General features: G+C 46.3%; 1 protein-coding gene across 2 annotated transcripts; it reads left to right on the top strand.

Moving 5' to 3' along the window:
* The first annotated feature begins 277 nt into the window (after positions 1-277).
* On the top strand, positions 278-24,350 carry Rbp2 (retinol binding protein 2). 2 transcript variants are annotated; one of them, XM_029481911.1, is made up of 5 exons: positions 278-357; positions 4,653-4,761; positions 12,833-13,011; positions 22,500-22,601; positions 24,110-24,295. In XM_029481911.1, the coding sequence occupies exons 2-5, from the start codon at positions 4,689-4,691 to the stop codon at positions 24,158-24,160; spliced, it is 405 nt and encodes a 134-aa protein (XP_029337771.1). In that variant the 5' UTR covers positions 278-357; positions 4,653-4,688; the 3' UTR covers positions 24,161-24,295. The 2 variants fall into 2 exon arrangements, with proteins under 2 accessions (XP_029337771.1, XP_021028541.1); XM_021172882.2 differs by lacking the exon at positions 278-357 and having other exon boundaries at positions 4,559-4,761; positions 24,110-24,350.
* The last annotated feature ends 1,137 nt before the right edge of the window (positions 24,351-25,487 follow it).

Here is a 25,487-nt window from a genome sequence, read left to right on the forward strand (position 1 = left end):
AGTTTAAAGATACAGCGCTTGCCTAGGATGTGTGAGACCCTGGGTTTGAGTCTCAATACAAAAACAAAACACAACACAACACAGTACAGAAGGAGGAAGAGGAAAGCAGGGTAGATGTGGGAGGAGCTGGGCAGGTCTGGGCAAAGCTGCTCTGGAAAAGGGAGCCTCCCTCGAGAAGGCTTCATGCAGGCCTTGGCTTTTTGTTGAGCTCACTCTCAGCTGACTGACAGATCTCAGATTCAACCTTTCAGTGAAAGCCACATTTGGCTTTGCTCTCCAGAAAGCTCCTTGCCAGATAGTCATGGCTGGTAATTTTTCCTAGGCTCAGGAGTCACCTGAGGGATTCCACCAAGACAAGTAGGTACAAAATGGGATGTGCACAGGTATGGTCAGAGTTGGAGGGAGGGTGGGTTAGGTTTAGACTTTGTAAATTAGGGCCCTGCTACTACTTCTAAAGTATGTGATCTTCCTTGAATGTGTGAATGGCTGATGCTTAAGTGGCCGCTGTTGTTCTCCCCCACTGTCCCTTACTTTTCCTCCCAGTTCACCTCTGTCCTCCACACACAGGTCAGAGACAGGGACATGTGGAAGCTCTGGTCTCTTTGGAAGGCTGATGATGAATCGGGCCCTTGCCAGCACTTGGGCTATGGCCGCACCTCACTGCTACAATCCTGGATAGTTGCAGCAACCCTTCTTAGGAGCCTTAGGGTCTTTTCTCTAAATTCTTAAAATGACAGGACTTGGGAGATGACTTCGTAGATGAAGCTGTCTGCTACACAAATATGAGGATCTGAGTTGGATTCAGGAAGCCACCTTTGTCATCCCTGTGCTGGGGGTGGTGGGGGGCAGAGGCAGAGATCCTGTGGGCCCTGGGCCAGAGAGAGGCTCAGGCTCAAACACCAAGATGGGTAGGGCTAGAAATATGGCTTATGGGTTAAGAGCTTTGGCTGCTCTTGCAGAGGACCCAGCTTCGATGGTGGTGGCTCACAACCATCTGTAACCCCAGTTACAGAGGGTATGACACCCTTTCTCAACTCCACAGACATCTTGCATGCAACTCATGCCCAGGCATGCATTCAGACAAAATACCCAGACACATAAAATTAAATTCTAATTAAAAAACCTAAAAGGAAGAAGAAGAGGTGATCCCTGAGGAGGGATGATGTCCAAGATCTTCTTCTAGCCTCTACATACATGTGCACACACACACACACATACACACACACACACATGAATATGTACTCACTCTGTCTGTCTCATTGCCTTTGTCTCTGTCTCTCTATGTGTCTGTCTGCCTGTCTTCTTACAATGACTAGCGAATACATGCAAAATTCAAGGTAGGTAAGTATCCAGGGGTCAAATCCAGAAACTGATGCTTTCTTCAATTTCTGTTATACAATAGTTTTCCCTTGTGATCCTGGGGCAGTGGCAGTGACCCTTCAGGGACTTTGTAGAAATACGAGTTCCTGAGTCTCACCCTGGACTCATTAAGGGAGGAGCTTAGCATCCTGCATTCCACTGTGTCCTCCACAATGACTTGGAGGCAGGCCAGAGTTCAAGAACCGTGGCTCCAGAGAGGCCTCATCAATTCTCAAGAGACTCTTTAGACACCTGGGAACACACTGCAGCCTCCTAATCACGACCACTGCACACCACTCACCTCTCACAAGGCTGTTCCAATGGGAGATTGGCTGAATGAGCTCTAGAGCCAAGGCTGAGAAGGGGGAATGCTGCACTGTGAAGACAAAGATGCCAAGCCTTCTATGCCATCCTAGCATCCATCAGTTGTCTATAGATGCTAATAGTGTGTTTTGTAGACAGTGTTGGGTTAGTGTGCCGTATCACAGAGCATCTTAGTTGCCAACATTATAAAGGTAATAGTCTGAACAGCTGATTAGACAAACATATCGGATTTTGATACAAGACAAAGGGATCTTATATAGAGGAGATAAGGCCAAACCACATACTACAGACAAGGTGGGCAGGGTTTCTTTATTGAAACCTCAACTTAACTTGGCCAAGTTGGGCTGAAAGGAGTCAGCACTGACCAGAAGTAACCAGATAATTATTATTCCCTTCAACAAGGAAGTTCCTGACAAGCTTTCAGTGATTTTTCTAGAGTGGGACAGAGTTGGGTGATGGGCATGATCCCAACAGTTGCTTTTCCTTCTGCTCAAGCATTCTGTCACTGAGGTTTGCAGGCTGACGGATGGGACCCCAACCCAGGAAGTACAGGAGCCTTCCTAGTGCTGGCCTCACCACCCAACATAAACATACTGGCTTCATGGTTTGGCTTGGGCTTTGTGCTGAGGCTGATGGGCTGATGTGTGTGTGTGTGTCTTCATATTTGAGTAATACAAAACCTGAGTTTAGAATTCTTGTTTTAAAGTATTTTCCTTCACTTGTAAGGAGGGTAGAGCTCCGTTGTTAGACTCTACCAGGGCTGCTGAAAAGCCTAAAGCCAACCCCACTGCTGCATTGTTCTTTTATAGATGATCTGTTGTTTTTACCTACTTAGGTTTTTTTCCCCTCTGAGTTTTCACCATGATATCTTCTGTGTTAGTACTGTCGTCTTGCTTTCTCTTGCTACGATAAAAGAGTCTGACCAAAAGCAACTTGAGGTGTGTTTGGCTTACACATCTCTATTACAGCTCATCAATGAGGAAAGCCAGGGCAAAACTCAAGGCAGGAATCTAGAGGTAGGAACTGAAGCAGAGAACATGGTGGAACACTGCTTACTGGCTTGCTCTCCATGGCTTTCTCAGACTGCTTCCTTATACAACCCAGGACCACCTGGTCATGAGTAGCACATCCACAGAGGACTGGGCCTTCCCATAATCAATAATTTATATAGATAATGCCCCACATACTTGCCCACAGGATAATCTGTTAGAGGCAATTTCTCAACTGAGGTTCCTATCCAGGATTGGGTCAAGTTGACAAAAACTAAGCAGTGCATGTAGCCCCTGAGTGAAGTTCTCAGCCCTTCCACTTTACAGATACTTTCTTTAGCTGTATTTAATAAACTACTTAGACCACCTCTTGCCTTTTTAACTTTAGCAACTATATATTTTAAATATTTTCTGTATTTTATATTACATGTGTGCCTGAGTGTAGGTATGCACAGTCCCTAGCAGCCATAGTTTTAATTTTTAAATTACTAACAACATTTTTTCTGAGGCAGAATCTCACTGTGTAACTCTGGCTAACCTGGAACTTGCTAGTAGACCAGGTTAGCCTGGAACTTATAGATATCCACCTGTGACCTTCTGCGTGCTGGGATTAAAGGCATGGACCACCTGGCAGTAATTCTCTTTTTTTAAAAATATCACTGTGTGCCTTTTAAAGTTTGGGGGTGATTTTTGAATTTCCTTATTGATTTTAATTCTGTCTCCTGATTGCTCTCTGGAACTCCTGGAAACCTGTCTGCTTCTGGGGGTGCTTGTTCTGGGCAATCAGCTTCACCGTGCTTTCTGGTCCTGAACCTATTGTTGCTATGTCTTTACCACAGAGAACTCTGTCTGGCCTGGCTTGAATGTGTGCTTCCGGGTAGTTTTACACTTGCTGAATCCCTTAGGTTAGCCCAGAAATCTAAATTCAAAGTCTAGACCCAGGCCAAAGCAGAGGACTTCTTTTGACCCATGAAGAGTCCGAGCTAAAGACACAGGCTTTCTTTGTCCCACTGTATTTTGACTCGTGTGCAACTTCACTGAAGCAATGGGCTCCTCAAGAGACTGGGTTTCCTGGCTGTTTCCCCTTCTTGTCTTATATCAGCATCACCACCTCTTTCTCCCTATGCCCATTTACACCCAGGCTTCCTGCTCACCACAATTAATAGCCCTTCTTATCTTCAGCCCCACCCCACCAGGCCAGCTTTCCTTATATTCTTGCATGAAAGACCTGTGGGGTTTGGGGGGACTGTTTTAAAGTGCTTAAATCTGAATGTAGAAGGCAAGTGATGAATCCCCAAAGGTCCTTTCTGTCCCATTCTGCTGTCACAGGTCACAATTCATTTTCCAGGTTCTGTCTTTTACAAGTCACCATTGGGCTTATCATTTAACTTCCCTGAGCCTTGCAGACCGGGAGAGAGAGAGAGAGAGAGAGAGAGAGAGAGAGAGAGAGAGAGAGAGAGAGAGAGAGAGTCAGGAGGTGGGGAGGGCTGTTAAATATAACCCACAGAGCTTTTGTGAACTGAGACAAAATGAAATTCAAGTGTGGCCTGGCACAAGGACAGTTCCTCAGATGTAAAACCCACCATCAGCTTCACTGGCCAAATCAATGCTGGTTACGTGGTAGACAGGCCCGGCTCCAGTGTCCTGCAGAACGTGTGGGACAAATACTGAGTGTTTGTTTTCCTTAGGAACTGTATGGAATGTTCTGTGTGAGGCCAGGATCTCTGTGGGAGGCCAGCCGGCCTAAAATGAGCTGCTCCAAGGCAGTGTGTCATGGAGATCATAGGGACACGCAGACCTGGCAACGGCAGGACTTTGTGCCTGGACTGCCCACAGACCTGTTGAACTTTGCAAAGGCAAGGGCAGTTCCTCTGAGCTGGGCTTATGACCTTTGACTCTATTATCTTTATATACCTGGTCCACTAAGCTATAAAAGCAGTAACATTTAGCATAGTCTCCCTGCAGCCTGTTCCTTCACAGTCACCGAACGTCCACATCAAACCAGAGGCCACCATCATGACGAAGGACCAGAATGGAACCTGGGAAATGGAGAGTAATGAGAACTTTGAAGGCTACATGAAGGCCCTAGGTAAGAGATGAAGGGGATGGGGAGACAAGGGACATTAAGAAGACAGTAGACTGGTCCTCGAGGAGGTGCTAGTTTGGGATTCACCAGAGCTGTGTGCAAACCCTCTCTCCAGAGTTATAGCAGGGCAAAGTCAGTTATGTCCCGGGAACTCTCTGAGGCTGTTTTTCTACCTAGAAATGATAAGTGTGATGAGGTTAGAATGTCCTTTGCACGGTGCGTGGATGACAGAAAACACACTGAATGGAGAATGCATATACATGTGTACATGTGTTCCCACACAGTACATGCATACACACACCACGACAGATACAGTCTGCCCTGAGAGGACAACAGAATCACTCTCCTGCCTTGTCATCACCATCTCACGGGTAACCCATTGAGTTAAGACATCACTACCAATGAACAGCTCCTGCTTGAGTTTTCCTCAGCCTTCACATAAAAAGCACTGAAGGACCAGCCATCCAATTCGCTACCTAGAGACGTTCAAGCTCTCAGAGTTCTGAGGGGGGCTTTTGCCACAGGACTCAAATCACTCACTGCTTATTCAAGTTCTGCACTGGGCTACAGGCCAAGGGTTGCTAATTTGTTTGTGTCCTGAGTCAATGACAGGGCAGGTCTGTAGGTCTCCCCTGGTGTTGGCAGAAACATGTGATCTGGGCTGTACTTGGAAGAAGCTGGAGTGAGTCGCCACAGGGGACCTCCAAAGAATGGCAGCAACCAGGCACTGGACAAGGAGCTTAGCTACTGAACTTCTTTCCTGCAACAGCACACTGGTCACCTTTTCTACATTGAAATTCCCCACATTCAGAGTTACCTCCCTGATGTTGGGGAGCCATACAAGCACGAGAGAAATGACTGCCTATGGCCACAGATAATTTGGAGATGGTGGTGAGAAGTATCTATAAGAATGGACTTGTAGGGCCTTTTTCTGCAACTAAAGAAAGACCGGCAAAAATCCTCTCCTTAGAGCTCCACCTACTAGGGTTAAGATACCAAATCAATTTGGAAAGGGAGTGTAACAGAACCTAGGCAAAAAGGAACTATTCCTGACACACTCCTGTCTAGCAACATGAGTGGCTAATGGAAATGGATTTCTGAACCCAATATGTAGTCAATTAGAGCATAGCTCAGAACCATAATTTTGAACATTATCACATAGATAAGGTAAGTAAACACAGAGTGAGTACAGCCCGTGCCACGCCCAAGACTTTCTCTGTGAGGTGGGATCCAGTTCTTGGCATTTCAGGGCCTTGATTTTTCCATCTGCCAAATAGGGATAACGACACTACAATACACATTGCGGTTTCTCTAATGGTGCTGGGTACAGCTGTGATTCTGAACAACGGAAATTCATATCACATGGGCTATTTGGAGGCATCATGGTTTCATAAATGTGCTAGACAACCCAGGCACATAGATGATTATCAGAAAGCAACTTGCCTTGTGCTGTTTGCTTCAATGATACCAATTCCAGGGCCAGCAAGATGGCCTGGTGAGTAAAATCTCAGGGTACACAAGCCCCAGGACCTGACTTTAATCCCTGAAACCCATAATGGAAAGAAAAACACCAACTCAAAAGCTATCTCCTGACTTTCCCGTCCACGCCATAGCAAGCACATGCCACCAACTCCCACACGTACCACCCATGCCCGTACACACAATGATAACACTTCGCAAAAATAGTTCTTAGTTGACTTTAGAGATAACATCCAGGTCCACTTTAGTGTCTGGCCCCTTGGATAGACTCCCAGAGGCCAACGCCTTAGTCTGAAGGTGGAAGGCAAACATTACCACCCTCCACTGAGGCTATTATCTCACCTCGAGAAACCCTCTCTCTACCTCTGGCTTCCTCTTTTACACATGCTTGCACTTCAGTGGCCGGCCATAAGGAACTTACAAGTTGTGACTGTGACGGTTAGATATTTCTGGGTTGATGTGCCTAGTCCTTAACATCTGTGGCTTGCTGTCTCTTTGAGCTTTAGGAATAGTGTGCCCTCAAACATCATGTCAGACTGATTTCACTCTAAGGAACAGACTAACTCAACGCTTTGTAGCAGGCCTCTGCTGTGTAGAGGGACATCTGGCACTTTGTGGACTGAGCTGACAACCACAGGGGAGAGCTCTAGCTAAATACAGAATGTGGGTGTCTTTGTGTTGCTTTGCCCAGATGCTGATAGAGTTCTCAGGGTTCTAAGGACTTGCCCTGCCTTGATGACACCACAATCCTCTGCACAAAAATACCTCATGCAGAGTCACTTACCCAGCACGGAGGCAGGACACCTGGTTTCCTTCAACTACCCAAGAACAGGGTGGGGCTGGCAGTGATTAACATCAAGAGACTCAGCCAAAAGCAGATGAGGAGTGGCCACCCTGTCAGTCTAACCAGCCAGAAGTAGCTCCACTGATCTGTTTAATTTCTGACACACCCAACTTAAAGGCAAGGTTGCTTTCCCAAGACTGGGAAATCAATGAGGCTTGCCTTTGGTGCCCTTTTGTGCACTTGGCATTTGGGATGAACATGGCAGAGATCTTTACAAATCCCCAGATGTGTATACACCATCAGGTGTGACATTGCTCTCTGCCTATGAACCATTACTTTCTAGGACTTTAACTCTGTTCATCCATGAAGAAACTGGCTTTCTCCAGGGCCTGGTTCTTTGTGCTGTAGGGAGGGAGACTCTGTTGCGATGCTGTCCTGAGCAGTACCCTGGCTTTGTCAATAGCCCAGTGGCTCACTCGATAATGCTCTCCTCTACACATGACTCAGGTACTGACCTCAGCAGAATGACATGTCATGGCAACCTTTGAGTTTACCTCAAATTAATAAAGTCATTAAGAGCTCAAGGGTGAGGGTCCAGGCTGGTTCAGTGGTGCTTCTTCTCCTGCCTTGGGCTCTCAAGTCTTTGCTAGATTATCTCTGACCCTGAAGAAATCAGCTTTTTCAAGGCCTATCACTCAAGGGCTCTCTCATGCCCTAAGGTCCTCCTTTGGACCAGAAAACAGAGAGAAGTGGAAGAGACTTCTTCAATTCCAAAGAAGAGCCAGGCAGAGCTATAAAAAGATCACCTGACAGAGACAGGAGCAGAGTCCATCAACTTTGCCAACTCATCTAGCAGCCACAATGAAACGTCAGCACCTGCTTCTAGAAGCAGTGAATGTACCATCTGCAGTAGGACCCAAGTTGCTCTGGTCTTGAGGAGATCAGGCAGGTGCGGAGCATCAAGATGGTCTCATCCAAATGCTATGACGTTGTAAAAAACTGATCATGTCTGAAGTAGGTATAGCCATCTAAGTACAGTCATCTTCAGTTATGTCTCATTGATGTAGGGTTGAGTGGCTCTCCTTGGTGGCTGTTGCTTAAGGGCTCTCATCCAGTACAAGGGGATAGTGGCTGGGGCTGGAGCCTTCTTGAAGCCATTTCCATTCTAGATAGGGGATGCTGGCTGGTGACTGAGACCTTACTTAGCTGTGGCTAAGGACATCTACATGGTCTCCCCATGTGGTATGGGAATTTTCATAGCATGTGTCTGTGCCCAAAGAGGGGAGGCAGTGGTGCATGGTCTTTGTGAGCCACTGTCAGAAACCACTAGGTGTTTCTTTCAGTGTGTTCTGTTGGTCCAAGTGGTACATTCCCTTTCTCTATTCATAGGGCCAGAGATCTCACTCCTCTGAGAGAAGAATATTAAAGCCACACTGTAAGACAGATAGGATAGGATAGGATAGGATAGGATAGGATAGGATAGGATAGGATAAGATAGGATAGGATAGAGCCAACTAGAAAAATACAGTCTGTCATAGATGGGACACCAGATAATCTTAGACCTTGGCCAATAAATGTCCACAGTTACTAAATGGAAAGCAGAGCTAAAATATCCCCAGTAGAGGAGCAGTGAAGACTTTCCAAATCCTTCAGGATAGGGTATTAGAGAACGTAAAAGAATCCAAGCAGAGATAGAGTCAGGCCTGGCCATGTTCACATGCAGAGTCATAGACATGAGATACCAAAAGGAGTTGTCTATTCAGAACTGAAGGGGAAGGAGAAAAGAGAGTCTAAGAAACATGAGGATGTTTAGCACAGTGTACCACGAGTGAACCTCATCTTCCAAGGACAACGGACTGCCTCCAGGGCAGAAGTATATGAGGCCACCACACTAACTCAGGCAGCCATTTATTGCCTCCAATGGCACAGAATTGGAAGGGTTGGTTGAATGGTCCTGGAAGATGGGGAAACTGCCAAGAAGGATAGGCATGGGGATAGCAGAGCAGGGAGGGGAGAGTAGACATGGAGACCGGGTAGCAAAGACACGGGGAAGAGGCAGGCATCCCTGAAAACAGATAATCACCTGGTAACCTCGTCAGTGGAGATGGTGACGGGGTCGCATCCTAAAAGTAGCTGGGCAGGATCAGATTTTGACGACCTTTTATTCTATACATTGTCCCTGTTTGGAAAAGAAAATCTTATCTCAATTCCTGAAAGATGGTGAGGGCCACTTTTTTTTTTTCATTTAAAGCAATACACACAGACTTTAAAAAAACAAAACAAAACAAAAAAAAACCAAAAAAACAATGTTTACTTCAAACAGCCTGGTAGGTTTCTAGTAAACTCAGCACCAGGAAAGGGGTATCCCCAGAGACAGAAATCAGACAGCCCCCGTTGAACGCTCTCAGCAGAAAATATTTCCTGAACATCTGCAAAGTGAGAAATCCCATTCTAGCTTTTGTTTTTGCTTTTTTTTTTTTTTTCTCTTCCTGCTCTGTTACATTTGTGAGGCACCGGATAAAAAAAATCCAAAAGCTTTCGGTGGACTGTCAGTGGTAACCAGTGCACGTGTTATCGTCATGTATTCACTATTTCTTTTTAACCAACTCAGGTTTCAACAATATATTGAGTACCTACAACACACTAGGAACCCTTCTGGTCCCTGGTGATGGTGTGGTTAATAGGAGGATGGCCCCCTACCCTGGTAGAATTGATCTCCTGGCTGGTGGGAGGAAGACAGGGCGACTGAGAGAAAGAACACCAGACGCTGTGGGGGACGACTTTAGGTGATGCAAGTGTTTTAAAGAAAAGAGAAAAGAATAACGTGTGAAGCATGACAAAAGTCAAGGAAGATGACTTAAAGAGTTGACACTGCTTAAGGCCAGAGCTTGAAGCTGAGATGTGTCCCCAAAGCAAGGAACAGTAAGTGCAAAAGATTTGTGTGGGTCCAAAAAGGTAGACGACAAGAAGGCTGGGGTGTGGTAGTATTCAGACAGTTGGAAGATAAGAGGCTGAGGATGGAGAGATAGGCAGAGGTTAGACCAAGAATTCTGTTTTTTCCTATTTTGGCTTCGTATACTCACTACATATCCAAGTCTATCATAGCTATGGACATATAAGAACTGGAGCCTGGAGTTGGGCCTGAGGATTGAAGGGCTATTTTCCATTTGGTAAGATGAGGAATTGGAATCCCAGAGAAATAGGGGAAATTCCTAGGGACACGTGGGACTAGGAAATGGCAGGGGCTCTTCTAACAACCGGCTAACCCTTTCTTACTGTTCTAAATAGGGTGAGGGTGCCAGGTGGTGGTGGGAGGGGCCTTCATTCTGAGCAGAGCTAGATGGGACAATGGGAATCTCCAAAGTAGAGAAACAGCACCTTCAGAAACACTGTAAGAAGGTCCCTCAGTATCCGAGTCTTAATTGCCCTACGTGATACCTGGTTGGGCTTTCAAATGGGAAAGTACTGAGGCAGCAAAGGCCAGGTGACGATGATACATGCTTCCCCCTCCTCTGGCCTCACTTTCATGGTCTGGATGGCCATTTATATTCCTGACCTCTATCCCAGTCGAGGACAATGAACTAAGGGTTCAGGGTGCAAGCCCGGGATCAGCAGCCTGACCGCAATAGTCAAGGAGGAGTGAAGGAAGAGACAGGCAGGGGCTAGTCTAATTCCCTTCTAAACGTGTCCTCTGGAGGAGGAAATGGTATGGGGGGGGGGGGGAGGAGAAAATTGCTCTTCCACCTGGCTTCCCCTTACTGCCTGGAAGTGTCGATGATTTGGGAATTAAGGAGTCAAGGTTCAAAGCCCATGGAGGCCGTGCTGGAGCAGCTCTCAGATTCCCTGTGATGGATCCCTGTGCATCTCTGCTCTTTAATTTACAAAAGTGCACCTGCCCTTTTAGCTTGCAACCTTAGCTTTCTTCGCAAGCACGTTACAAGGCATTTTAATGTCGAGTAGCGTGCTCATATTTCAGGTTTATGGCTTGCATTGTTCAAAAGGCAGTTATGAAAAGTGTGCTTAATGAAGTCACTTCTCGGGCGTTGATTTGCTCTTCCACAGCAGCAGCCATAAGCCATGTATATTATTCAGAAATACCTTGTCTCTGGACCCTTCCTCCTGAGCTAGAAATTCGCTTCACCTGGCTATAAATCAGGCTTCAGAGGTACCATTAATATAGAAAAGCAGATAAAACAAACCTGATGACGCTAGTGTTAAAATATCATATCCGGAAACAGTTTCCTCTGCAAAGTTCAAAGAGAAAGTACTTGTGTGTGTGTGTGCGCGTGCACACACACATTTGTGTTCTACAGCTACATTTAAACCCTTTTGATTAGAAATATCTAACAAGAAATCCACCAGCAGAGAATTTGGCTTCCTTCCCCAGGGTGGAGCAGAGGTGACATGATTAACTGGCTTGTGCAAACGCTAAAGGGTGGCCAAGAGGCCAAGTCATTTTTCAATCTGGAGGCGAAGCAGTGCTCGCTTCCATTTGCATAGGGGCTCTAATAGCACTCTCCCAGCCCTTGTCAGGAAGATTGACTCCATGGCTGTTTCCAGGACACACCCGTGCTCTCAGCAGCTGGCCGATTCCGCTGCCATCCCTTTCTAGGCAACTCGGGACAAGCAATAATTTTTTTGCTGCGATTCACTTTTCTAGGCAGCCCAGGACAAGCAGTAATTTTTCCTGGGGAGCCTTAGCTACGAATGACGAACAGGCTACATTTATAGGGACACTGTGATGTTGAGCCCCACCATTTAAATTCTCTGGGCCAAGATTTCTAGTTCCACAGAGCAAATATAGATTTGCTCGCTAAAGAACAGTTTGTTCTCTACAATTTCCATTCTTCTGCAGTCATTTGCCTGGGGCACTCCCCTTTCTTTCATTTGGGTAATGGGCATCCTTTTCCTGCATCCTAATAATGGCTGCAGAAGCCCTGTGAGAACAATAGGGACTTCAGCATGGAGAGCTTGAGCAAACACCACTGACCAAGCAAACTAGAGGGAGGAAAGTGACCCAGCCCGCAAATGTCCCACCAGGCTGGATAAAGGGCCCAGTGGCAGGTACAGCTGTAGGATCCGGTAGCTGTAGGGATACATAAATATGCTCTGAAACTTTTTCTCTGGGCTAAGCTGATCTGGTCCACGTGTAACCCAAACAGACAAAGACAACAAAGGAGCCTTGTGTGTAGTGAAGACCTGTAAGCACCTAGGTACCTTGTATAGCCTTTCCCATCAAGCTTGCTGGCTCCTTGCCACAATAACGATAGGAAATGAGCTTTTCCGTCCTTGTTTCCCACCCAGGGGAAAACTGAGGCTCTGAAAGGAAAGGAGCTTTGGCAAGGTCATATACCAGGGAAATTGGGGCTGACCCGCCCCCTTTGTGCCAGGGTTTCTAAACTGTAGCATACACAGAGTGGGTGTATACTTCTAATGGGTTTCCCTGTTTCACTGCCTTTCCTGCTGCTGCTGCTGCTGCTGCTGGTGGTGGTCAGGGTCCTGGCTTTAGCAATTACTGTCCCAGACCACGCATCTCCATTAACAAATCCATATTATTGGAGCATGCACTATGAGCATAGACCTAAGGCTGGTTCTGGTGGGGAACATGCAGAGCAAAACTAGGCAGGGGGCAGAATAATCAAGCCCATGATAGAGCGGTGTGTAAGACAACTAACTCTTGCTTCTCGCATATGTAAAGAAATGTGGCGTGTCCTCCGTCTGTGTATCCAGTCCTGAGTGCTTTGCCTTGTTAAAGAAATGAATGAGTCTGGCTGCACACATCATAACCTTCCCTACTCCCTCTGCCAACAGATATTGATTTTGCCACCCGCAAGATCGCAGTGCGTCTGACTCAGACGAAGATCATCACTCAAGACGGTGATAACTTCAAGACGAAAACCAACAGCACGTTCCGCAACTACGACTTGGATTTCACCGTCGGGGTGGAGTTTGATGAACACACAAAGGGCCTGGACGGCCGACATGTCAAGGTACTTCTGGTTGGGTGGCTTTTTCACTGGGGCTGAATTTCTGGCAGTGCAACACACCCAGGAAGGCTCAGGTCAGCAGGACCAGAATGGACTTAGTGAGGTTGATGAAGGGCGGAGTAGGGAGAGGCGGGGAAGGGAGGGAGCAGGGGCCTCAGATCATGTGAAAAATTAAGATTACAAGGCTGAGCAAGCAGCTGAAAGAGAGCAAGTTAGGATGTCCTGGGAATGGATAACTGCAGAGCTCAGCCAAGCAGTTTGCCTGGATGTAAAGAGGCAGCCATGTTCAGACAGCTCTGCCCAAGATAAGATTAGGCCCCCTGGTACCTGATGGGTTGTTTGGTTTGGGTTTTTTATTTTGTTTTGGTTTGGGTTTTGTGTTTGTTTGATTGATTGTTTGATTTTTGTTTTGTTTTGTTTTTTTGTTTTTTGAGTTGGGGCTTTTTTGGTTTGGGTTTTGGTTTTTTGTTTTAGGTTTTGTTGTTGCTGTTTATTTGTTTGTTTGTTTGTTTGTTTTTTGAGTTGTTTTTTGTTTGTTTGTTTTTTACTTTTGTTTGTTTTTTTAAGAAGTCCCTGAGAATTCAGGTGTTTTGACATGTAACACTCACTTCTAGATGATCCAATTGGCCAAATCTCTTTTCAGGAAATTGTGATGCAGATGAAATAAAGAGAAAACTCAGTAGACCCAGTAAAGTCAGAACTCCAGTCTCTGTGGCCTGTTGTGGCTTCTGTCCTAGCAGAGACTTAACTCCAGGGCCATCACCTAGGAAGCCCTGCAGGGGTCACAGGCCATACTTCCAGTATTGGAATTGCAGTAACCCTCCTTTAGCTACACTCTTGCTTCCCATAGTTTCCATTAGCCATGCAGCCCAAAAGCAGAAAATGGGGAATTCCAGAAATAAACAACCCCGAGGTTTAAAGTGCGTGTCATAAGTAGCATGATGCAGTCTCCCTTGCCTGCTCCATCCTGCCCAGGATGTTAGTCATTTCTTCCTCCAGCCCATCCACCCTGTGTACGTTACCCACCCACCAGTCACTCGCTCGTCACGTTAGTTCCAAAGAATACATAGGGTTCAATTCTACCTGAGACTACACTGAAGCTCTTGGAACACGCATGTTATTGATGAGAGAGGGCTACTGTATTTGCACTGGTCAACCCTGAAAGCACTCTCTCACCAGAAGGTGAAGGGTTATCTTCGAGCCTGAGACCTTGACTAAGAAAAGGTAGGCGGCCTTTACCCACAGCAGCTGTTTGTGAGTAAAGCAGAGGCTGCTAAGCTTTAAGCAAATGTGGGGTAAAAAACATACAGGCAGCAGTAGCTCCTCTATGTTGCTGTGTGATGGCACTGCCCAGTGGCCTGCTCCTCACACTTCTTGCATGTTCCTGTGTTTGGTTGTCCAAATCAAACTACACCTGGTCAGGGTTCTCCAAACAGGAAGAAGGGAGACTTAATCTCAGTCCTATTTAAATACTGCCCTTCCTCAGCCTTAGCATCAAAGCTCTGGGGCTTATACAGAAAACATGGAAGGGCTCCTGGTTTGCCACATATTACAGTGACCACTGACTGCACTGCTCACGCCCATGTAGTATATACAAGGCTGGATATTCACAACACTCTCTGTACCAACTTGGTTACAGGGCTCCTAAACAGGAAAGAATGGAGCTGAATACATTGTCTCTGGCAAATGAACCCTCATCTCCAGCAAAGGGCTAGGGACGACACAGTGATACAGGCTCTGCCATCCTTCTCTGCTCATTCACCACAGCTGCCTCTTTGCAGGGGAAGCCACTATTTTGTTCTTCTAGGAGCTCTTCCCAAGTCCCAGATCTCTCCCAAAGCGAGGGACTCAGTTCTGGTTCCTCTCCTGGGCTGGAAGTATTAGCGATTGGCTAGCTGAAGTATTTTCCCTCTATCAAGAAAGAGACTATAGAGAGTAAAGGAGAAACTTCAAATGCTCTTCTCTGGCCACTTTTACTTCCCTTAGTGTTTGGCTATATCAAATGCCAGCTATAAGCAGGAGGGACCGGTATTAAGTGGTTCCCTTTAATGCCATTGACCCTGTGCCAGTCTCAGGAACAGGAACCCTTAGCCAACAGGTGTTAGAGTGACCCTGTAGGTTAGAAATCCAGATTTCTTAACCCTTAACTCTGACCATTGTTCTCACAATGTAAGATTCTTGGCTCTAAAGACTTGATAGATTTAAAATTAGTTTTTAAAAGAAAGAGTAAGTCCCCGAAGGTCCCACTTTAGGTCCCTTGCTGTGGGGCTGTGGGGGTGATGGGTCCACAAGCCTTTCCTAAACTGTGTCCAGAAAGCTAATTCATCAGACTCCAGAACTACTGGGGAAATCTGCCTCCGAAGGTTTGCATCTGGACACTGCTCCAGGCTAATCAGTTCTTGATTTGTTTCCCTGCTCCTTGCGGTGTGAGGCGAGGCTTCTTGAAAGCTAACACTCTCATCTCCAACAAGAGAATTCCCTCTTCCTGAATCAAGTCATGTCTGTCCTTCTGGCCTTTCCTGATCCTTAAAAATACTTGTCAACACCCCACCCCTACCCCCACCTTTCTCATTCTCCCTCCTCTCTAAGATCATCATTTAACATCACTGCAGGGAACAATGATCCTTTCACCCATACCGTGTCTCCTCTTTGCCTGTAACAGAAAGCCATGGATAGCAATCTCTTTCTCTCCATCTCCATCTCCGTCTCTATCTCTGTCTTTCTCATACACACACACACACACACACACACACACACACACACACACACACACACCTGGTAGGATGAGACATATTTGACTAGAGACTGAACAAAGGTCTAGTCACATGAGAATTACAGCTCAGAACAGGTGCCCTTGGGATCATCTACTGCTTCTAACAGGAATAGAACCCTTTAACTTCGAGGAGCACATGAGCCCCGCCCCTCCTCACGAGCTGCGTGTACTCACGTGTATGCTCAGATTGTCAGGTGCGTATGCTTTGTGTGCAGCACACTCTCATTCCCTAGGGCTCCACTTCTCAACTCGGATCATTCTCAGAACCTTCAAGAAAAGTTGACATTCATTAGGGGAAGGTGTGGTTGCAGTAAGAGCCCCGAAGGGCCCAGTTCTGCACCAGCCCAGAGCAGGATTATAAAAACACAACAGAGATGAAGCTGACTCCGAGGGCTCAGAGATCCCCCTTTCCCTTCTGATCACCACATGTTATCCCCACTTCTTACCCTGACTTGTTTCTGAGAGAGTTTAAAGCCCCTTATCATAAACACAAAAGCAGGGACGGATGGAGGTGTGAATCGCTGGTGTAACACTTGCTTGGCATGCACAATGTTGGAGGCTCAATTTTCAGAGCTTAAAAATACACATATATTTGCATGTAAGACATAGAGAAGTCATTGAAGGGCTTCGGAGATACCCAGTCAGCAAAGTTCTTGCTGCACAAGCATGAGTCTTTGAGTTTGCATCCCAAGAACCCACACAGAAAGCCGGGCACACCAGCACACATCTAATCCCAGTGCTGGAGAGGTAGAAACCAAAGGATCTCCAAGGCTTGCTGTCCCGGACAGTGCAGGCAAATCTCTGAGCTCCAGGCCTAGTATGCTGGAGAGCAATCGAGAAAGGCATTCAACATTTATCTCTAACTTCCACATACACATACCCACATACACACACTCATATGTACTGGCACACACATGCACATACACTAACATGTATGTGTATGCACCAGTAAATGAGAAATAATTGATACCCATAATTGATATCCATATAATGAAATGCAAATTGTATAACCATAACCATCAGAAGGAATGAAGTGCTGATTCCTAGCACAGTATCGATAAGCCTGGAAACATGCTAAGCATCAGAAGTGACATACAAAAGACCATGTGTTATATGAAGACCCATGACAGGCAAATTCATAAGGGTTAGAGAGGACAGAAGAAGCAGTATTGAATGCTAGTAGATACAAGGTGAGGAAATGTTCTGGGTACATTAGTGAAGATGATCGCACAACCTTGTGGATATACAAAGAAAACTAAAGTGCCACTCTCCAAACTCTGTAGAATTGTGGACTTCAGCAGAATGAATTTTATGGTCAATACACACACACACACACACACACACACACACACACACACACGTGTGTGTGTATATATATATATATATATATATATATATATATCTTTTAAAAGTGATTGGAATTTGATTGGAATTGGAGTGACCAGTGGGGAGTGGGGAAAGCAGGCCAGGCCAGGGCAAATAGCACCAAGTAACTTTGGAGGCTCCTTCTATGGAGGGCAACCCAAGATGGCTGGAGAAAAACTGCCTTAGGAACATTGCAAGTAGGAGTATCTCTGCAGGTCAATAGATCCCGTCCACACCTAGAATTTAGGGGAAGTGATTTAGATTCATAGAAAAGTTGCAAAAGGACAAATAATAGCTTTACACTCTACTAAGTGTCACCTGTTGTGGGTACAGGAGAGATGGTTCAGCAGTTAAGAGCCTTAACTCCTCCTGCAGGGGACTCATGTTCAGTTCTCGGCACCTATATCAGGGAGCTTGCAACCAACCATCTGTAACTCCTCTTCAAGGGATCTGATGTCCTCTGCCCCCATAGGCTTGGTCCATGTCAACTCATGTAAACACATACACATGATAATAATTTTTAAAAAAGAGTTGCATATTATTAATGTTTGTCCCTTGTGCTTTTTATCATGTTTCCAGGTGCTCTCTCTCTCTCTCTCTCTCTCTCTCTCACACACACACACACACACACACACACACACACACATTTATCCTGAACAGTCTGACACAACCTCCAAATAATTTTACCGCCGAAAAATTAAGATATTGGTTCTCTTCCAAGATTCATGACGTCCATCTAGCTGGCTTGTTTTCCAGTACAACACATGATTGTCCTCTTGTTGAGTGGGCCCAGAGTCTAATTTGAGAGCTGTTGGTTACAGTCAAAGTGCGTGTGACCCTACTGCACACTAGGTTATCATCCCACAATGGTTGTTGCTATGGTTCATAGACGCCATAAGTGGGTAAGACCATTGGGTGCTTCCCTCTTTTGGAAGCTTGCTTCTCACCTTCTGGTATGAGGTAACTAAGGATGAGAGCAGGCTAAACAATCTCCACAAGGAAGAGGACACCAACTGGTTACCCAGTGCTCAGCCCTGAAAACATACAAGTAACTTTATATGGACTGAGTAGGCTGTATTCATATAGTTACACACACACACACACACACACACACACACACATACACATCAGCACCAACAATTATAAAAAAAGGAGGCCATGAATTTGAAGAGAGGTTCATGAGAAGTTTTGGAAGATGGAAAGAAGAGGAAATGATAACATAATCTCAAAACAATTTTTTTTAGGAAATAGGATAGTCTTTTATAGTCCTTGGTTCAGCTACTGACTCTCACAGATTGAACATTGAGCCGGCACCTGTATCTCATTTGACATAAAGAGCCTTTGAGAGAGATGCTGACTTTGGAAGTGTGACAGGCAAAGTCACAGTAGGGCTCCATTCCCTGCCTCTGTCCTATGGAAACCCCACCCTTTCCGGAGCTCTCTACCTGTCCATATTCTCACTCAAACATTACGTTCGGATTTCTTAGCTGCAGCATCTTTCAACAACAGTTTGAGGCTGTTTTTAAAACCTTTTCAGACACAGGAATGAGGTCAGCAACTAAAAGCTGGGCATGATGGCAAACACTGTAACTCAGCACTCTGAAAAGCTAAGACAAAGATGCAGCTGGGTCCAGGCCAGCATGGAAGATATAGTGAGGAGGAGGAGGAAGAAGAGGAGAAGGAGGGGTAAGGGGAGGATGAGGAGGGAAAGGAGGGTAAGGAAAAGGGAGAGAGGGGGAAGAGGAGGGAGAGGAGGAAGAGGAAGAGGGAGAGGGTGAGGAGGAGGAGGGAGAGGGAGACGAGGAAAAAGACAATTAAATTAATAAGAAATGTGAGCTTTTGTGCTGGTTCGCTTAGCCATTCTTGTTCTGCTTCTCACCGTCTCGTGTAGGAATGAGCCCACAATCTTGTAACCATTACCGTGATTCATTGGTAACCAATTTACTTTTGGGTCAGAATAACTTTGGGTCTTGCTGCCCAGTGTGAATTATTAAAATGAAATATTAGGACAGGCCTCCTTGCACTAGCATTTTCCTCCTATCTGTATTCTGCAAATTTTGCTAAGTTCCTACTGCCTGCCAAGCCCGTGTCAGCGAGACAGGTATCACACTGAGTTGGAGCCCCTTCCTGTCCTCCGGGATCTTAGCCTCATACAGAAGATAGACAAACAGATAGTGTCTACCGCATGTCCCCGTTGCAGGGAATGTGTGCACTCTGCTTGGACCTCCTCTAAGGCAGGAGGTGGGTGGGCTTCCCTCATAACTCTGCCTCAGGGAAACTGTTTACCACAGACTCATGGGCCAGTGCTGAGCACTGTGCTCAGTGTCCTAGCAACCACCAACAGCCACATAGTCACCAACAGCCACATAGTCACCAACAGCACCAACAGCCACATAGTCACCAACAGCCACATAGTCACCACAGCCACATAGACACCAACAGCACCAACAGCCACATAGTCACCAACAGCCACATAGACACCAACAGCCACATAGACACCAAAAGCCAACAACAGTCACCAACAGCACCAACAGCCACCAACAACACCAACAGTCACCAAAAGCCACACAGCCACCAACAGCACCAACAACCACACAGCCACCAACAGTCATCAACAATCACACAGCCACCAACAGCACCAACAATCATATAGCCACCAACAGCCACACAGCCACACAGACACTGACACCAACAGCCACACAGTCACCAACAGCCACATAGCCACCAACAGCACCGGCAGCCTCTTCTTTCCTGAGCTCCACCTGTGAATGGAGGCATCAGTGAAGTCAGTGTGCACTGGGGTTTCCAGTACAATGTAGTATGGGAGGAAGGAGAAGAGAAGACACACTCTTTACCTAAGAAGAAGACAAGAGTCCTTATCTATCTACTAGGAAAGCAGTGGGGTCTAAGACAATGAGGAGAAATGGCAGATGCATTTTCCAGATACTTCTTCCTCCCAGGGGAGCCAGAAGACCTATGAATGAACCAGCATGAACTTCTCTAAGTCCTTCAGAGATAGAAGGTTTCAGATGCCCTTGAAGGAGAAAGAGACATTTTTCTTTTTAAAGAAAGCACAGAATTTTTAAAAATTTTTATTTACTTTGGTATTTTTGTCTTTGCCCCCATGTATGTCCCTGTAAGGGCGTCAGGTCCCTGGAACTGGAGTCACAGACAGTTGTGAGCTGCCATGTGGGTGCTAAGACTTGAACTCCGATCCTTTGGAAGAGCAGTCAGTGGTGCTCTTATCTTTGGAGCCATCTCTCCAGCCCAAGCACAGAATATTTTATTTTAAAATTAGACTTGGGAACTGTGACCACATAGACGGTGTTACAGTTTTTGTTTTTGTTTTTTCAACAGTAAACAGTGAAATGTTTTTTGCACCTTGGTGGCCTACCTCAGTCCCTTCACGGGGATAATCACTGCTCAGGATTTCTTTTACTTCCTTGCAAATGACAGGGACAAAGCAAAAGAATATACACACACCCTCACCTTATGCACACTGCTCAGCGCCTTGCGTTTTTAAGCATTTAAACAAGCGGCTCCGGTTGTATTCTTTCTGTGGCTGTGTCACAGGGAAGAATCACACCGTATTAAACCAGCCACCCACTGACAGACTTTATGAAGCTTCCAGTCCTTTGCTGTAACAAACAGTCCTGTGATGCGTTGAGGAGGAACGGGGAGGAATAATAACACTGTGTGTAAAGCATAAATTTTGGTCGAGGTCAAATATTATTCTAGAAATAGGTAGGTTTAACAATGTGTAGAAAACTGGTTTGTATAATATACAAGGAGAAGAAAAAAAAAGCCCAAGAAGTCAGTTTATCATCAGTATGGTTTACAAATCATAGAAAAAAAGCAAGTGTCAGGTCCTCAGCCTAATTTTGTTCAGAGAGACACCAGGTGGTTTGTGCACACATGAAAAAAAAAACAAAAAACAAAAACAAAATAAAAAAAAAAAACCCAGCTGTGTGAAACTCATGGAAGTAAGACACAGACACAGTGGGGAATGGCAAACATATCAGCAGTCGAAGGGAGTGAGCCTGGTTTGGGTGCCAAGGTACTAAGAGGGAAACAGGTATCTACGGAGTTGTAAGTATGTGCACAGAGTCCTGCAGCCTCCTGGGTACCCGCGGGCCTGAGGCTCCTCCATCCACTGGCCAGCTCGGTTGGGCTGGAATGGAGACTGACATTGATGAGTTGGGCTGCCAAACCTATGCTACTATACCGTTAGCATTGCCACCCAGAGAAAACTTGCAGACAAGCAGGTTCTAGGTGACAGGGCCTACCTAGAACCACGTGAGTAGCTCCCTGGTTAAGTGGGAGCGTCCCTGTATTTATCCTCACATACAGTGGACAAGGCAGGAAAATGCCCAGGGTAGACATCTTAGGTCAAAAAAATACAGGCAGTATCATCAGAGACGATAGTCCTAGCACCTGGGAGGCAGAAGCAGGAAGGTCAGGAGTTCAAGGTCATCCTTAGCACACGATGAATTCATGGCTAGCAAGGGCTATGTGAGACCCTGTCTTAACACACACACACACATACACACACACACACACACACACAAACTAAACACATAGGAAATAGGGAATTTTCAAATAATAAATTAAAAATTATTTAAAATAAGTAATAAAAGCAAAACTATGTGCAATTGCATATTTTGAAAGCTAATATAAAATAGTCCTCACAAAAGACGTCTCTTCCCACCATCCCTGAGTGAGGGTGCACCGTCCTCCCCTTGGTCACTGAATCTTTGATCTTTGACCACATGATTAATTGGATCTGGGAAGCAGTCTTACAGCATCACTGCTGTTATTTGTGAAGTAAAATATCTCTTCTTACGTTTAAAACTTATCTACTACAAGAGTTCCCCCTGTAAGCCCTGGGTTCATATGCTTGGTTGGCATGGACTGTTAGGTTAATGATCTTTTTATTGATTTACAGAGGCCCTTTATATATAAGGACATCAAGTCTTTACTGATAGGCTACAGCTCTTTTTCCCTGTTGGTTATTTGTCTGTTGACTTTGAGGTCTTTTCCCTTCCAGAAATTCCACATTGTTAATAGTTGAATTCATCATCTTGCCTTTACTAGCTCAAAGTGCTATTTTTACCACATAATAAAACGGTTGAGTCAAATTCCTCAGAAGAGAATACAGCCAGCCTGGAGAGACCAGCTTGGCTGGAACGGAGGGTCTATGTGGAATGGAGACTGGAAAGTCCCTGAGATCATGGAGACAGGACTCTGTCCCATGGGCAGGGAGGAGCCTGGCAGGGCTTGCAGGAACTGAAGCTGCAGATTGTTCCGTCTCCCAAGGCCATCCGTGTGATTTGCTGGACATCTGTCTTTGCAGACCCTGGTCACCTGGGAAGGCAACACCCTCGTATGTGTGCAGAAAGGGGAGAAGGAGAACCGTGGCTGGAAGCAGTGGGTCGAGGGAGACAAGCTGTACTTGGTAAGCCCTGGGGTCTGTACCGCACTCACCTGCCTAGGCTGTTTGACAAGAAAAATGGCCCTGAGCTCCAGTGAATGCATTTGGTCATATAGTCAGAAAGCCATTCCCATCTGGCTCAGGGGACTCTAGGAAGAAATCTATACGGCTGTTTCTGTGAATAGCTGCGATTAAAACAGAAAGTTTAAAATGCTGAGTTAGGAAAGCAGGATCCAAGGAGAAATGAAGAAAGCCTGCTAAGGAGCAGCTGGGGAGAAAGGTCGGGCGTGGAATTAAGCTGCCTAGAGGAGAACAGGACCAGGCATCCTGTCAGCTACTGGGGGTGGGGGAAGGCTGACAGCATGGGGGGGGGAGCATTGACCTCTCACCCCAAGGCATGGTGGACCTGATCCCACTTCTATGAGGTTGAATGTTACTAGAACAGAACAGAAGGGACAATGGCTGACATCTGTCAATAAACTATCACTGCCTAGACAGCTTTAGTTTTCATTCTTCAATCTCCACAGCAGTTTATGGGCCCCACAATGGAATAGTGAGAGAAGTTTCACACTTTTAAACATCCAGCTACTCATTTGCTAAATGAATGGCTCATTCAGCAAATGCATCCTCATTCATTCATTCATTCATTCACTCACTCACTCACTCATTCATTCGTCTATGGCGTCAGGCAGGTACCCAGCTCTAAGGTCAACATGAATATTCCCAAGATGCCCTTCTGATCTGAGCTCGTTTTGCCTGAGATCTTTACTGCGGTCTGCTGATGACACGCATGTCATTCCCCGAGTTTTCCACTGGCAGCTTTCCCTACCTGCTGTGGCTTAGATGATGGATTTATTTAATTATAGGGACGTCCCCAACAGAAACTGTGGCTGAGATGGACGTTATCATCAGCTATGTGAGCGTAGTGGCCATCCTCATGCTCACTCCCCCTCCTCCTCATGCTCACTCCTCCTCCTCCTCATGTTCACTCACCCTCCTCCTCATGCTCACTCACCCTCCTCCTCATGCTCACTCACCCTCCTCCATCCGTGTTCAGTAAAACTCAGATAAGGCTTGAGGTTCTCTTGACCTCGGTGAAAAGTGGGACCCTATCAGCTACCACGTAGGCAGACCGGGGGACCCCTTTCTGAAGCTCCCGCTCTATTGTTGGGCCACTGCTAACCCCTGCCTAGTACATCTCCACGCTATCCTTCCCTTCCTCTTGGCTTTGCCACCTTTTAATAAATTAGCCAGTGTTGCTTTAATCACAAGAGCAGGAGAGATCCCGCCCAAGAGGGTCATTACTTTACATTTTTCACTTTTAGAGTTGTTCAAGCTCAATTTGAGTGTCAAAATCAAATTACTGCTACCCTGCAGGGCATGGCAGCCGATTGGGTCTGTGAGGGACACTTTGCCCAGAATAGCTAAATGTCCTCTTCATTCTAGCCTCATCCGCCTGCCAGACAGTAAGAGGGCCAGGTGCTGGGCAGTAAGAAGGCCGGGCAAGCACTCACCCACTTTCTGACTTGCAGGAGCTGACCTGCGGCGACCAGGTGTGCCGACAAGTGTTCAAAAAGAAGTGATGGGCACGGGGAAGCCTGGAACATGTGCAGAGTTCTCCGCCCGTTCCCGAAAGCAGCATGGGGACTCCTCCCATTCCTGACAGAGCCCCCTTACCTCATCTGCCTGGGTTTAAACTGGAGTGTATAAAAGGAGCCTACCCCCCCAACCCCATCCCCGAACTTGTTATTAAAGAAACAAAATGTTCTCTCAGCCTTGGAAACACTTCCCATCTTTTACTTCCATCTCACCTACAGGCAAAGATGGTCGCTGCCAGCCAGGCTTGTGTTGTTCTTGGTTTAATTTTGTTTGTTTCTTCTTTGGTTACTTTGTTGGTGGTATTAGGAATGTCTTCGAGACAACACGGCTGATTCGTGAACATTTCCCTGGGAGACGTTCCTATGGAGAGATGTGTGCCCCTTCTCCAACAGTCTACATTACTGCCTGCCTTCTGGTTTGCACCCTGTCCTGAGTGCACTGAATAGAACTGCCCCCACCCCACCCCACCCCCAGCCAAGCCTCAGCAGTCTACAAAGCCAGCTGCTCTTCATTGTCAGCCCTCCAGTCCTGTGCTGTGAAGTGGGTTACAGAACACTGGCCCATTCACGCCTTCACACCCACCACCTATGCACGATGCCACAGGCAAGGCACTAGGAGGCTGAGTTCGAGTTTTGCCATGCCACTACTTGGCTAAATGACCACAGGCACACCACTTCCCCCCTTCTACCCTGGTTTTCTCTCTTCTGTAAGAGGAGAAGACACTAGGTCACTGTGACAAGCCAGTTGGTGTGCACTACTTACTTGGTGAGGACTCAGTCCCTTCAAATCTGGTGCTCGTGCTAGGTTACTGCCTTAGGAGCAACAGATGAGCAGAGACACCATCCATAGCGATAGGTCAGGACCTCTGACGTTTCACGGTGCTATCAGAATATTAAGTTTGATATTCAGGGCCAAACTGTGCTTTCCTGCTGGACACACAGAAGGGTGTGCCCAGAAAGAAAGACTGGTTAATGGTGATAGACCTACGGGGCTTATCTATGGGGCTCATTGAGTCCTGAAGGCTAAAACCATCTTTATCCCTCTACAAAAGCCTGGAGTTCCACCATCAAGTGGGACTTTCTGTAAAAAAATTTTAAAAAAAGCGAGTTTCTCCTAAGAGAAGCAGAACATGGTGATTGCATACTGGAGCATAATTTGAATGATCAGATCTCACAATCTGAGGCATCTGGGAATTGGGGGATGGGTAAGTAGGCTGAAATCCAGCCATGTGGCCCAGGGCCAACCTAACTCAAACACCCTGGCTAGGCAGGCAACCTGTGCAGTGGGGCTCCAGGCAAGCTCTGCTTCCCA

This window comes from Mus caroli, chromosome 9 (assembly GCF_900094665.2).
Source record: "Mus caroli chromosome 9, CAROLI_EIJ_v1.1, whole genome shotgun sequence".
Classification (NCBI taxonomy): Eukaryota; Metazoa; Chordata; class Mammalia; order Rodentia; family Muridae; genus Mus; species Mus caroli.